General features: G+C 43.6%; 1 protein-coding gene across 12 annotated transcripts in view; it reads right to left on the reverse strand.

Moving 5' to 3' along the window:
- The window catches only part of RIN2 (Ras and Rab interactor 2), a 218,543-nt gene that overhangs the window by 50,892 nt on the left and 153,405 nt on the right, over positions 1-14,246 (reverse strand). For 7 of the 12 annotated variants that reach the window (XM_072799857.1, XM_072799860.1, XM_072799859.1 and 4 more), the window contains one exon: positions 13,980-14,080. The exons of 2 other annotated variants lie outside the window; for them this stretch is intronic. In XM_072799857.1, the coding sequence (XP_072655958.1) occupies positions 13,980-14,080 (101 nt within the window). Of the gene's footprint in view, positions 1-6,097; positions 6,255-13,577; positions 14,081-14,246 lie in introns of those variants that run through there. 3 more of the 12 variants (XM_072799864.1, XM_072799855.1, XM_072799863.1) reach the window with 3 other exon arrangements.

Below are 14,246 nucleotides of genomic sequence, written 5' to 3' on the forward strand. Positions count from 1 at the left end.
CGGGATCGGATCCCACGTCAGGCTCCCGGTGCATGGAGCCTGCTTCTCCCTCTGCCTGTGTCTCTGCCTCTCTCTCTCTCTGTGACTATCATAAATTAAAAAAATATATATATATATAATACAGCTTCACTTTTGACTTCTGTCTCCTTCTCTACTTCCTAGTTCCTGGCTCCAGGCTCCACCCCTGGTCTCCTATGTCAGGCTTTAGAAAGGTGTGTAAGGTGATTCTCTTTTGGAAGGGGAATCCTGTGCTTGCTTTCCCTGTTCCTTCCAGGCCAATCCTGGCAACGAACTTGGGGCTGAGGAACCCAAGGTCACCTCAGATTTGGATCCAAAGCAGTTAGTGGCAGCCTCCAGCCAGGTCTTACCTGGATTTCCAGCAAAATGCTCCCTGATAACTCAGCCCTGAGGGAGACTCAGTGTTCTTCCTGCAGCCTGAGTGCCAGGTCCCTGAAGGTCGCCAGTGGACCTTCCCAATCTTTAAGAAAACTAATAGTTTTTGCTTGTTTACATGGTAAGTGTCTAATTAAACTGTCCTAGAATGAGTCATGACAAATCAGTGAGGTTAATTATAATCAATAGGATGCTGACCCTATCAATAATACACAGCAAAACAAAAATAAACAACAAAAGCAGAGTCTTGGCTTCTGAGGTGCTTTTGTCCAGGACTTAATTTGGCTTAAGATTCATCACACCGTCTGTCTCTCTACCAAACAGCGCAGTCCTGCTACAAAGTGTAGAACTCAAAAACAAAGCAAAACCATGTTCGGTAAGAAAATTCTGATATTTTATAAATTCTCTATGGCTTATTAAAATTGGTAATATTTCCCAAAGAATATTGGATATACCAAGTCAGTACACGGAGGCACTGTTTTTATTTTAATGTCCAGGACTTACTTACATAGCTACTGGATTTAGTGTAGTTCCCAATGATGCAGAGATATTAAATTTACTTTTTTCCCCATTTTTTTTTATTGTGGAAAAATACACACAGCATAAAATTTACCATCTTAACCACTTTTAAAGGGAGAGTTCAGTGGAGTTATGTATATCCATACTGTTGTACAACCATCACTACCATCCAACTCCAGAACTCTCTTTCTCTTGCAAAACTGAAACCCAAGCTTTGTAAAAAAAAATACCCTCCCCCCACTTTGGGAGACCACCACTCTACTTTCTATCTCTATGATTTTGACTCCTCTAAGTATTTCATGTAAGTGGAATCATACACTTTTTGTCTTTTCATGACTGGTTTACTGAATACACTTTTAAAAATATATGTCAAAGGTGAGTCAATTCAAAGAAGAATGTTAGGTACGTTAATAATAGGGAAGATGGTGCAAGAATAAGAGAAAAAATGTGGCATGATGGGTGGAATTTGGGCTGAGACAATCTGGATTAAAAAATAATATTTAAAAAATAATAATATTTTGCCTATGTTAATGTTTACAAGGCTTGCTCTTGGACTCAAGGGGGAAGATGATCCCCTAAAAGTATCTATTTGCCACTGTTCAGCTCCCTTCTTCTCTGAGTGCAGGCTACTCTGAGTGCCCAATGGATACTGGCTCCAGCTTCCTTGTCAAAACCAAGGTCAGATCCTGTTCCCTCCCTATCTCCTGCAGCTGCAAGTCATCTTTTGGCACATTCAATTCCTTCACCCACTGTGTATACATATGCACCTCTGGGCCACTGACTCCATTTTACTCTGCATTACACTTAACTCCCTCACTAGCCTAGCTTCACCCCTAGGCAGGCATTGATCATATGCTTGCTGTATGCCTGATGGGGGACTGGTTCAGATCTCATCTGCAAACAACAGGTTTATTCCTTGTGAATGAGGAAGAGAAGCTCAGTGGGCAACGAGAAACATCATGGGCACTAGGTCTCTCCGTTAGCTTCTTTCTGGGTCCCCCATATATAACATCTGATCCAGGCCTTCCCTCAGCCAGGTCCAACAATAGAATCTGGCTGCCCAGCCCCAGTCTCAAAAGACAAAAGGTTCTTGTCTCTCTGTTTATCAGGAAATGGGTGGCAAAAATCACCACAGCTACCAAGATCCTCCTGGCCTTTGGCCATCTTATGGCCTGGGGCAAGAAAAGGAAGCAGCCCAAATCCTTCCAGAACAACAAATCTAAAGTTTTCTTTCCTCATGGCTCATGAATTTATTTCATGGACAGGCCCTCCAACCTCCCACCAGCTGGCAAGGGGTGGGCTTTGGATATAAAAGTCAATACTGAAAAAAAAAAAAAAGTCAATACTGAGTTTTAGCTGATGCCCACTGACACAGAGCATTAGTGATACATGCTTCACTTAAGGTTCCCCCAAACAGAATGCCTTATCCCAACACTGAGAATGAGATTTAATTTCAACAAAATGGGTTGACATGTACCAGCTGGTGGAGCACAGAGAAGATACGAGTAAAGAGTATTGGCAGTAAAGCTGCCTTTCTTAGAGGTATGGAAAAATCCAGAATGGTAACCCCACACGCACACCTATGGGGACTTTAACATTCAGTTCTCGGCAAAGTTCTCACTTACCTGGAGTCAGGATGCATCAACATGTGAATTTCCTGCATATGTGAATCAACATGAAGATGTTAGGTTTTGTAAGGCATGCATGGTTTAAGCTTGATGCTGGCCTCCCCTCAGCCTTCTAATCTCCAGTGGTTTGGTATGGTTTGGTAGAAACAGCACTTGTAGTCAGCTGGGATCAAAGCCTCAGCTGACTCTTCCTATCTGTGAGGCCTTGGCTTGTCAGTACATGTCACTCAGACTCAGTTTCCCCTGTCTCTAAAGATGAAGTCTTATTAGAAAAAGGAATCTGTTACTAAAACAAAGTCTAAAAAGAATGGACTCTAAGAGTCTAGAATGTCCTGGGATCTATGAGTAAAGATTCTGTTCAGCAGAGTTTCCAGGATGTCTCTTTCACTATCCCCTAATTTCCAGAAATTCAAAAAAAGAAAGAAAGGCAACCTTCTTGCAGATGGCCTGGGGTGGGTCCTTGTAGCTGGTGCATTCTTCATCCTCCATTAGGGTCTAGTCCCAACCTGGACTCTAGCGCTTGCAATCCTCAACTTTCAGATGTGGCAAAAGAAAGGGTGAAGTTTTTTCTCTTGATATTTCACTAATGGAGGCCCTCCTTCCTTATTCTGCCCATGTGAAGACTTCAGCCTAACAAAGCCTCTTCACATGAGATTGCTTCAGCGGGTCTCAAAGGCAAGAAAGGTGCAGCCTGGGTCATGGCACTGCCAAAGGCTCAGGCTTCCAGGAACAAGAGGCCAATGCAGGAATCATCTTGAGAATTAAGGACCAGACGAAATTGGGAACCCTGTGTCCACCACAACCTTGCTATTACAGTAGAAGTAGATCCTCATCTACATATCAAAGGAAAGCGAATATACCCCAGATATCAAGCAGTGGCCAACATGCCAGGCTTGGTGTGAGATGAATCAAGGGCTTCCCTGATCTTTGGGGGAGAGAAGTGAGGGGTCTGCCATCAATGGTTTCTGAAAATATACAAGTAGAAGAGGCCCCTTCTGTGGAGAGACAGAGAAAACAACTGCTCACACAAAAGAGATCCATCTGATAAGAATTGTTGGTACAAGGACCAGTTTCAATTTTTGTCACACACACACACACACATATATATACCCATAGAGCAAATGCAAAATTCCCAGAAAACCTGCCATTTCAAAAATACCTACTAGTTGATGTCCAGCGATATCCTACTTTCAATCATGAAAACATTTTGTTAGTATTTGTGAAGCTGAATTAAACCCCTACTCTGAAATATTTAAGTCTGGAGAGGAAGGGAGGCTCAAATTCATTCTGGCTACACATGGGGGCCCTGGCTAATTTCTTGCTTGATAGAAAAATTGCCAGGTGAGCTGAGGAAACTTTTACCCAACACTGGAGATGGGAAAAGTGAGGGGGAAGGCTTGGAGGAGAGGCTATCCCTATAAGGATCACTGCCTGTTTATCTGAGTCCCAGGGTTATTAGAGACTCTCTAGCTTACTCAAGGTCAAAACACTAGATAGAAACACTGATGGAATGGGGGTTCAGCTCTCTGACCCATATGGTCTCCTCTAGCATACAAGTTGATATTTTAATCTCTTGAGGCCTTTCTTTGTCCCTTAAAACTCTAAAAGAAAAGAGACTAATATGTTTTGGGTTGCAGGTTTTATTCCCACACTCAATGGGCTTCTGCTTTCCGAGAGAGGAGGTCTTAGCTTCCTCAAAAGGATTTCTAAGAACGTGTGTGAAGAACTTTCAGGGCCTTCAGTGATTTTTCAGCTCTCTTTACTGAGGACTAGGAGGAGTGAACAAGGCAGAAAATGGGAACAGAAATGCATGTCTGCCTCCAGGCAGGAGGAGGCACTGCGATTTTCATAGAGGAGAAAGATCTGGTGACTTTTATGGCTTATGAACTTCCTGTCATTCAGTCTCCAGCTATAGATGAAAAGGGCAGATAAGGAGCCAATGCTGGCAGGGACCTTCACTGGTTCCTGTAAAACTAAGAAATAGAAACAAAGAACATGTTGTCCTGGCTGCCTTTAAAGCTGAAAACAGGAGAAAGAGCCAGGCAGGCTCTAAGTCTTGGCCTGCTGACCTCTGACCCTGAGCAGTGGCCTGCACGAGGCTTCAGGGAAAGGCAGTCATTTCATGGATTTGCAATTCTTTGTGTTTAAGTGCTTTTGGTTATACTAGTTAACTAGTTAGTTGGACTAAATCTCAACTGCATCCTAACCAAGCACATATTTCGTGGCAGAATGCACTACCAATATAATAGTGAGGCAAGGTCTGTAAAAGGTAAAATGTATTTAACTCCAGAGTATGCCATCTTAAAATTGTGCACCCAAGGGTACTGTGGGCAGGGAAACTAGCGACTAAATTGGAAGGCGCTATCCCTCAACATTAATGGAATCAATTTCTAGGACATGCTGTGCATTTTCAGGACCATCAGAAACCTCCTGGTTAAATCTGTGAAAATCAAGCATGATCTGCCATTTAAGAGCACAGAAAAACATTGGAGGGATACTCGCAAAGGAAAAGAAATACGATAGGCAAACGATCAAAAGTGGTTCTTTCTCTGGGAGTGGGTTCATGGTAATCTTTTTCTTTTAGACATTACTCTTTTTCTACAACGTACATGTTCTACTTGGTCAGCAAAAAAAATAAATCTTGAATGTCCTTTTTGAAAACCTTCCCCAATGTAATAGATGTCACCAATCAAAACAGACTAAAGAGGTGTTTGGAGAATTTTTGATCTGGAGGCTTACCTGATTCTTTATTTAAGGTTAAAGTGGGGGGACTCATCTTTCCTAAAACCATCTCCTACCTGGAATAACCTGCTTCCTTCATCAAGTTTTCAGGATATCTAGTATACTCCACTATTATGTCCTCATTGCATTATATGATACTTGTTTATAATACTTTCTCCGACATCAGGCTACCTGCATGGAGCCTGCTTCTCCCTCTGCCTGTGTGTCTTTGCCTCTCTCTCTCTCTCTCTCTCTCTGTCTCTCATGAATAAGTAAATAAAATCTTAATAAAAAAATATATAAAAATAGCCTTAAAAAAAACCAATACTTTCTCCCTGCACTGTTCCACTGTGTTCCACTGTATTTTAACAAATAATACATATTTTCTTGAAGTTGAACTTAATTGTAGCTACACTGGTAAAAGTATAAGCAAAGAGTTGGTCAGTCTTCATGGAATTCCTTGAAACCATATTCCAAACACTCAGCAGTGGCTTCAAATCAAGAAACAGTTTAAGGGTTTTGCCGGGGGCGTGGGGGCGTGTTGGGGGATGAATCAAGATAGTCATAGCAGAATATCCTCAATGGGCATGATAGAAAAATTTAAGTAATCTCTATACCCAACATGGGGCTTTAGTTCATGACTCCAAGATCAGGAGTCACATGCTCTTTGACTGAGCCAGCCAGGTTTCCTTGGTTTCCCAAAGAAACCATAAATTTTGATAATACCAAACACCCTTTTCCAGGGACCTAAGATACTGCAAGATATATCCAACACTCTGTAGCCAGTGATTATCGTGAGCTTCCCATGGGAGCTCATAGGAAAGAGGAAAACCAACCTTTGTGACAGGTGTGACTGGCCCACTCTCAGATGCTGTGGGACTTGAGGATGGGCCCTCAGCTCTAAACCAATGGCCTGTGGTGCATGCAGCTTTCCAGATATGGCAAAAGAGGAAATATTTGTTTTGCTGGTTATCAGTACCCATGACACAGATGCTGTGAGAAGACAAAATGCAAATTGATTTTTGAATCTGATGACTTAACCTTGCTTCCCGATGACCACATGAATATACTCTCCAAAATCTTCAGAAGAAAGCAGGTATAGATTAATGAATAATGATCACTTTGTATCTGAGTGTATCTTTGTATCACTTTTCCTTTCAAAAGGAAAAGATGGAAAGAAATAATTTGAAGTGACATTAAATTCTATGTCTGAAGTCACTGTAGTTGAGACATATTTTAAAATACATATGTATTTTTTAAATATGGGAAATTGCATTGGATGCAGATGTATTCTGAGTTGCAGAGAAGAATTAAAACTCCAACTATAGCTCTACTAGATTTATACACATACATTTCTTAGTTATGATGCAGCTAATAGCCTTGGCCAAATTAATTCATGAGATGTTGAATATTTCCGCATGTAAGTACTGAACAAAGTACAGCATAAACCAAAAGAATCTAAGACATGGGGAGAATTTCATTAGTGTTTTTTTTTCTGCTACAAGTTTATGATCTAAGATTCATAAGCAGAAATACAAACAATAAAAGGTACATATGTACTTACACCGTTCTCATAATTTCTGGATTGTTTTATCTTTTCATCTTCTCCTCCCAAAAAATCCTTTCCATAACTTCATGCTTTCCATAAATATCATCCAAAGAAATGGCTATGAACATGCCCCACTACTTTAGCCTTGAACTTAAGCATGCAAGAATTATAAAATAATGCTCTGTTAAAACTAAAGAGTTCCCATTCCTGACTCCCACAGCACTGAGATCAGAACTTGAGTCACAACATACAGGTACTGTTACCGGTCTTCATCCATCATGTTTCCAGAAGCTCTAAATCCACCCACCCTTCCAAATAGCTAAAATGAAAAAGCAGCCAATACCAAGAGTAGACCAGCAGAACAGAGCATTTGGAGCTCTCATAGCTGATGGTGGAAGTGTGAATGAATGACTATAATAACTGGAAAATTCGTGGGCACCATTTACTGATGCTGAAAGTTTAACCATCGTACAACTCAACAACTGCACTCCTATATTCTTAATTGAGGGGTGTCACCAAAAAACATGTACAAGAATGTACATAGTAGCATTATTCAAAATAGCCCTAATGTGGAAATAATATCCAGTAATGGTAGACTGGAGAAACCAATTATGTTGGGTTCATACAATGAAATACTACACAAAACATCAAACGAAAGAAGTCAGAGTTAAAAGAACACATGCTATATGATTCCAGTGAAACGAAGTTCAAAAACAGGCAAAACTAATCTATGGCAATACTAGTCAGGAGAAGGGTTACCTTTGGGGTGCACAGCACCTGTGGGGTGCTGCTATGTGGTATGTTTACCACTGAAAATTCACCTAGCTGTATACTTATCTGTGTGCTTTTTCTAAATCATGTTTTAGTTTGGTGGAAAGTTCTTTTTTTATAAGGCAGCACTAAATGAGAATGAGTTTCTCCAGAGTTTCTTTGCTAGGGAGCAAGCTTAAGGCCATTGCCCATTTTTAAATTTCTATTTTTTTATGCACCAGCTGAGGTCCCCTATCTGCTTTACAGGGTAATGTCTTGTTTCTTCAAGAGGCTTCTGATACTTTAATACCTTTATAATCTCCAAAGGGCTGGCATCTTTCATTTGTCCATTCAAATATTTATTGAGTGTTTGCTACATACACTCCTGAAGTTCTGCTGCACTTCAGGAGACTTACTGGAGTAGAACACTGGGCATCTCTTCCCCAGACTGTAAGCCACTAATCTCCTTTTCTGACCTTCTGTTCTAACATCCAGTCAGCTGGAAAAAGTGAAGGGTTGTACTAGGGACCAGGAATCTGAGCTGTTTGCAGGTTTGGTAGCAATGCCATTGTGTAGCTGTTGGGAAGCTGAGAACTTCCTGGGGGACACAGACCCTTGCAGAAGAAGTCAGTGGTGGTGACCAACTGCTATACTATAGTATTGGGCAGCACTGGCCAAGGAATTTTTGAGTTCTATGCATCTGATTCGGGGCAGGGGAGGGGAGGCTGGGGATAGAGTTAGGGTTTTTTTTTTAATATTTTATTTATTTATTCATGAGAGACACAGAGAGAGAGTGAGGCAGAGACACAGGACGAGGGAGAAGCAGGCTCCATGCAGGGAGCCTGATGTGGGACTCGATCCCAGGACTCCAGGATCACGCCCTGGGCTGAAGGTGGGTGTTAAACCACTGGGCCATCCAGGGATCCCCTGGGGGTAGACTTTTAAGACCCTGTCTCATCCCCATGGGCCCACTCAGGCTGGCGTGTACTAGTGAGGTGGCAGTAGGAGTGAGGAAGGTAGGAGAGGAAGAGGCAAACAAAGGTAACCTCAGCCTTTGAAGACTTGATCCAACCAGGCCCCCAACATCCTGCAAAACCAGCCTGAGCCTCATCTTATGAAGTTGCTTTGTTTGATTCCTCTATTCTACCTGACAATGAAGGAAGCTTCAGAGATTTGTCTTAGCCTAGAGGTGATGGGTCCAGATGGCAATGAGGGTGGAGGACCGTCTACATCATGCCTACTGTGCCTGCCCCAACTAAAAGTGAACTGCAAAATCATGGGGGAGAGAGAGGAAAGCAAAAAGCTTTTTCCCCCTCACACTCTAGTCTTGAGGGGGAAATGAAGCAGAGAGAAGGAGGAAATCAATAGCCTTTAGAGAGAGCAGCAACAAGAAATCCTCGCTCTCTCTTCTGGCTTCCTAGCTTCTTTTTGGTAAAACACTAGCAGAGGGTATAGAGAAGATCTGATCAGATGCTCCTCTATTGGCAGATATTTACAACAGTTCATAACCCAGAAGTGACAGAGAAAGCATCACTGGCACAGGGCGGGAAGATGCCCTGGTCCCTCTTCTTTGCTAGGGAGCAAACTTAAGGCCCATTGCACATTTTCAAATTTCTATTTTTTTATGCACCAGCTGGGGTCCCCTATCTGCTTTACAGGGTAATGTCTTGTTTATGTTTCTGCAGGAGGCTTCTTCTTCTTCTTCTTCTTCTTCTTCTTCTTCTTCTTCTTCTTCTTCTTCTTCTTCTTCTTCTTCTTCTTCTTCTTCTTCTTCTTCTTTTTTTTCTTTTCAGGAGGCTTCTGATGCTTTAATACCTTTAGAATCTCCAAAGGGCTGGCATCTTTCATTTGTCCATTCAAATATTTATATGTATTGAGTGTATGCTACATGCCAGACACTATTCTAAGGCACTGAAAAAACAGCATTGAACAGAGACCAAACCCCTGCTCTCAATGAGCTTCCCTCCAAGTGCTGGAGGCAAAAAACGCACAATTTAAGCAAGTGAACATATATGTCAAATCTGCACAAGTTCTTTGAAGAAAAATGAAGTCAGCTAAAGTAACAGAAGAAATGATGGTCCAAAGGTGAATACTTTCTGGAGGAAGGGCATTCCAGGCAGAGGGAACAATAAGTGCAAAGGCCAGGGGGTAGGATCCTTCTGGCCAAGGAGCCAGTGGGGCTGGAGAGAGGGACAGAGAGGGGAGAGGTTGTGAGAAAAGAGGGCAAGGGGGGAGGTGGGGAGTCAGACCCTGGAGCATCTCAAAAGCCATAGTGATTTTTAAAAAAATTTTATTTGTTTATTCATGAGAGACACAGAGAGAGGCAAAGACACAGACAGAGGGAGAAGCAGGCTCCCCACGGGGAGCCCGATGTGGGACTTGATCCCAGGACCCTGGGATCATGAACCAAGCTGAAGGCAGATACTCAACCTGTGCCTGTCCCAACTGAAGCCACCCAGGCATCCCAGATGACTTTGGTTTTAAATAAAAAGTACCAAAGGGCTTTGAACAGAAGTGACATGACTTGGATTTAGGTGAAGAAAGTCAGATCCTTCTCTGTGCTGCTTAAATAACAGCCCAGGGAAGGCAGGATGGATGAAAGCAGAGGCACTGGGCAGGCATCTCCTGTAGTGGTGCTGCTGGGGGATCTTATAGGTAGAACTGCCAAGGTGTGGAGTTAAGAGATGGAGCATGGATATGAGAGACTGAGAGGCAAGAGCAATGGCTGTGAGGCCCAAGCACCTGCAGGCATGGTCACTGGGATGGGGAAGACCAGGGAGAAAGCAAGTTTGTGAAAGGAAACCAAGGGCTTAGTCTTGGTCTTTGTAAGCTTGAGATGCCAAAGGCTGCACTGAATGGATAGCTGGCTGCAAACACCTGGATTCAAAAGAGGACTAACCCAGGGATATAAATTGGGAATTGTCAATATACACAGGGTATAAAAGCCACAAGACTGGATGGGATTAACTAAGAAATTACTTTACAGATCTCTTTTTAGTCAACAGCATGCTGTATTTGTCCACTGTCAGCATTGTGCAAAGTCCTTTACAGCTATTAACTCAATCTGGGCAGCCCTGGTGGCTCAGGGGTTTAGTGCCGCCTTCAGCCTAGGGCCTGATCCTGGAGACCCGGGATTGAGTCCGACGTCCGGCTTCCTGCATAGAGCCTGCTTCTCCCTCTGCCTGTGTTTCTGCCTCTCTCTCTCTCTCTCTCTCTCTGTCTCTCATGAATAAATAAATGAAATCTTAAAAAAAAAACTCAATCTTTCTTGCCACCCTTAAGTCAGCCTCTATTATCATCATCCTCATTTCACCGATGTGCTCACTGAGGCGCAGAGACTTTTAAGCATCTCGTTCAAGGTTAGAGGGAGAGAGAAGCGGGGCTGGGGAGAAGCGGCTTGAGCTCTGGGTGTTATGGGGTTAGGAAGGGAGGGAGATGAGAAGGAACCAGCTGGAGACCACCAGCAACAGCGAGCGAGGAGAGAGGAAACCAGGGAGTATGGTGTCCCAAAGCCAAGCCAATCAAGTGTCCCTGGAAGGGGAGGTAGATCAACTGTGTGGGATGACGCTGATAGGTCAGGAGGTAAGAACTGACCTTTGGATAGAAAAGCGACATCTTTACTTTCACTAATCACGTTCTGAAGCTAACTTCCTCCCATTTTGAATGCAGACAACAAATCCCAGGAGTTCCTGTAGTTGTTGATGCTGTCACCAACAGAAACCCCAAACATTTCATTGTTGGTGAGGAAGTACTGTTTCTGGCCGTCTTTGCTTTCAGATAGATGACAGTAGTCCCTAGGCTTTGTTATTTAATGAGTTAATAAAGAAGTACCTATGCTGTGAAATCATGCATTTGGAGAATTCTATCATTCTACTGCAGAATTGTTTTCCCTGTGTCATCCTGCATATTTTACTTTATGCATTTAAAATATTATTCGGAGAAGGGGGTCCATGACACACGAAAATGTTAAAGATTATCTCAATATTAACCACAAAGGAGCAACCAAAAGCCAATGAAGGTAGAGGGATAACACTCCTGACGTAGGGCACCAGTGTGGCACTTAACCCAGTGTTCAACAAATGAAGAGACCACAGATACTTTGCGGTGACTGCGGCTGGGGTAGGTGAGGCTATTACTACAGCTCCCACTCATTGAGGAAGCCCCAAAGGAAGGTGATATCAGTGCATCTGTGCAGCCACCAGAACGTACCCAGCCAAGGTCCAGGAGGTAGGTGGTGGAACGCTTTTTCTCTCCACAGGGGTTTCACTTGATATGACTCTGCTCTCTCACTCTTCCCCTTTGGGCTGCTCTGTGCTAGGCTGACCTGCTGTTTCCTTGTGGCCAGAGTTCTGCTCTACTTTTATTTTGGAAACAATGGAAGGTCCCCTTTACCCTACCTCTCTGATCTCTGGACACCCTGACATCATCAGGCAAAAGAGACAAATTAGCAGCAAAGTCACGACTCCCTGTTTTGACAAAATCAGTGAGAGACCCTAGCACAGAAGCCACAGCCTCATTAATCATACAGCTCCTGCATCAGCAGAATGAGGGCCATACTGAAGCTTTATCTCATCTTTAGCTTTATCTCCTATCTTTAGTTAGGAGACTCAATGAGATGCCAGCTGTGACGCACTTAGAACAGTGGCTGACATGTGGTAAACACCGTACGCATTGTTCAATAAAGACAATCTTGTCTTTTCTCTTTCTTTCCCACTAAAAAAAAACAAGTAAAATGTGTCTGAAATTTCACAAATTCATTGTTAACCAACATAGCATTCAAGAATAAGTGACATTAATCTGAAAAACATAGCTATTATGGGATGCTTACAGTCATTCTTAAATTTGAAAAGAAAAAGAGATGGTAAAGACGAGATGGCAGCCCAACTCTCCCATCTACTGCAGTCAGACATCAAGATCGTGATGTGATGGACCTGACATACCATCACGTCTTCCAGCAAACCTAACATCACTGGGCCTTGCCACTGGTGTCTGTCATCTGCAGAGCTTGGGGACTACCTTGCAGTGTTGTGCTCCCTGGCTGCAGGAGAAATCAAGCCACTAAAGCTTTGTTCTTTGTCCCTTGTCACCAACCCCGACTCCCAGTGTAATTTTAGCTCAAGAATGCAAAGGGGAAAGGGAAATCCCCTGGCTAAAATTCCACTTCCAGGGAGTCTGGCATTATTTTGAATGCGAGGTGGAGAGTCTTTAAACAAAAATCACTGTGCATTTGTTTAGTTTGTGGAGAAAAAAAATTAGTCATCAAGGTCCAGGGAAATCAGAGAATGCCAGGATGTTGCTGCAAGGAGCGGGGGACCATCTGGTCTACCCCGTCATTTTGTAGAGAAGGGAAGGAAATGGAGGGCCTGCCACATTTCCACAGCGAAGGAGGAATAGGGTTCTTCCAGGGACACAGGAGAGTTAAAGCACCACCTTCTAGCTGCAAAGTGCCTCCTGGCAATTGCCTGCTCCCGCTGGCAGTCTAAGGCAAGGAACAAGTTGGGCTGGTTTGAAACTTGCCTGGGCAACCAGCGGCACCTGGTTCGCCTGCCATTGCTGGATTCCTGCATGTCTCATGACTTGCAAGCAAAAGCCACTCCGTGAATCTCACCCTCACAGGGCACAACGCTGCCTCGACCCATTTCCTGGGAAAGAGGGGAAAGCTAATAATGCATCTGGCCTCCAAAGCACCAGGGGTCTGTGTCACTTTCTAGTGATTATATTCTGTTGCCTTTTGCTAGCGAAGAATTGCAGCATTCAAGAGCTAAGATGAGGTTGGAGTGACCTCCTCCAACCTACCACCCCCACCCTGACCTCTGCACTCCCATTCTCCTGATAAAGGCCAGTCGCCTACAATTTACTCAGATCAAGTGTGATCGAAGCATAACACGTCATGCTTAGACAAGCATAGCATATTGCCCTCCCCCCTTTCTTAGTTATTTACAACCACATCCAACCTCCAACACACTAGGTCACATTTTAGGCTAATGGCTATGGTAAGCGCCAGGGATTTTTCTGACCTGAGAACGCAAAATGAGTCCATCCTCTTTAGGGCTCCCCTTTAAACCTTCTGGAGACTGACACGGGCTACACTGAATTCTATTTTGCACGCGGAGGATCCTGCTGCGTTATTGTTTCCATCACTGTGAGTAGGTGGATACAACAGATAGAACTTTAGGTTTCCGGGTTCTGGTGTCCGGAGGCATTGAGAGGGTGTAAAGTTCAAGTGCCTTCAAAGTGATTAAAATAAACAGACAACTGGTTCCTAGGCCACTCCCACCTCCTACAGAGTGCTTCATTGGGAGAGGACACCACGCTCCCAGGTCCCAAACTTCTAAGGAACCACTGAGATCACAGTCTTCGTAGCTGCTAGGGTCCACTTAGCCCCCATCTGACGCCCGGCACCTGATCGTCTCTGTCACCTGTGGGATTTGCTGGCTTCCAGTCCATTTTCCAGGCTGACATCTGTCTGCACCATCTCCTGTTTCAGTTCTCCGATCTCCGAGACGATTGTGTCAATGAGCTATTCAAAGACAAAAATAGTGTGACGTCAGGCAGTGAAAGAGGCGTGCCCAGAGCCTAGGGAGCTTCAGCCACTTCAATAGGAGCACAGAGAAGACCACCTTTTTTTTTAAACCCTGGCTGTGTGAATTTCCTCTACCCAGGGGAAAAAATAAAGAGGGTGGGAG

The sequence above is a fragment of the Canis lupus genome, chromosome 26 (genome assembly GCF_048164855.1).
Source record: "Canis lupus baileyi chromosome 26, mCanLup2.hap1, whole genome shotgun sequence".
NCBI lineage: Eukaryota > Metazoa > Chordata > Mammalia > Carnivora > Canidae > Canis > Canis lupus.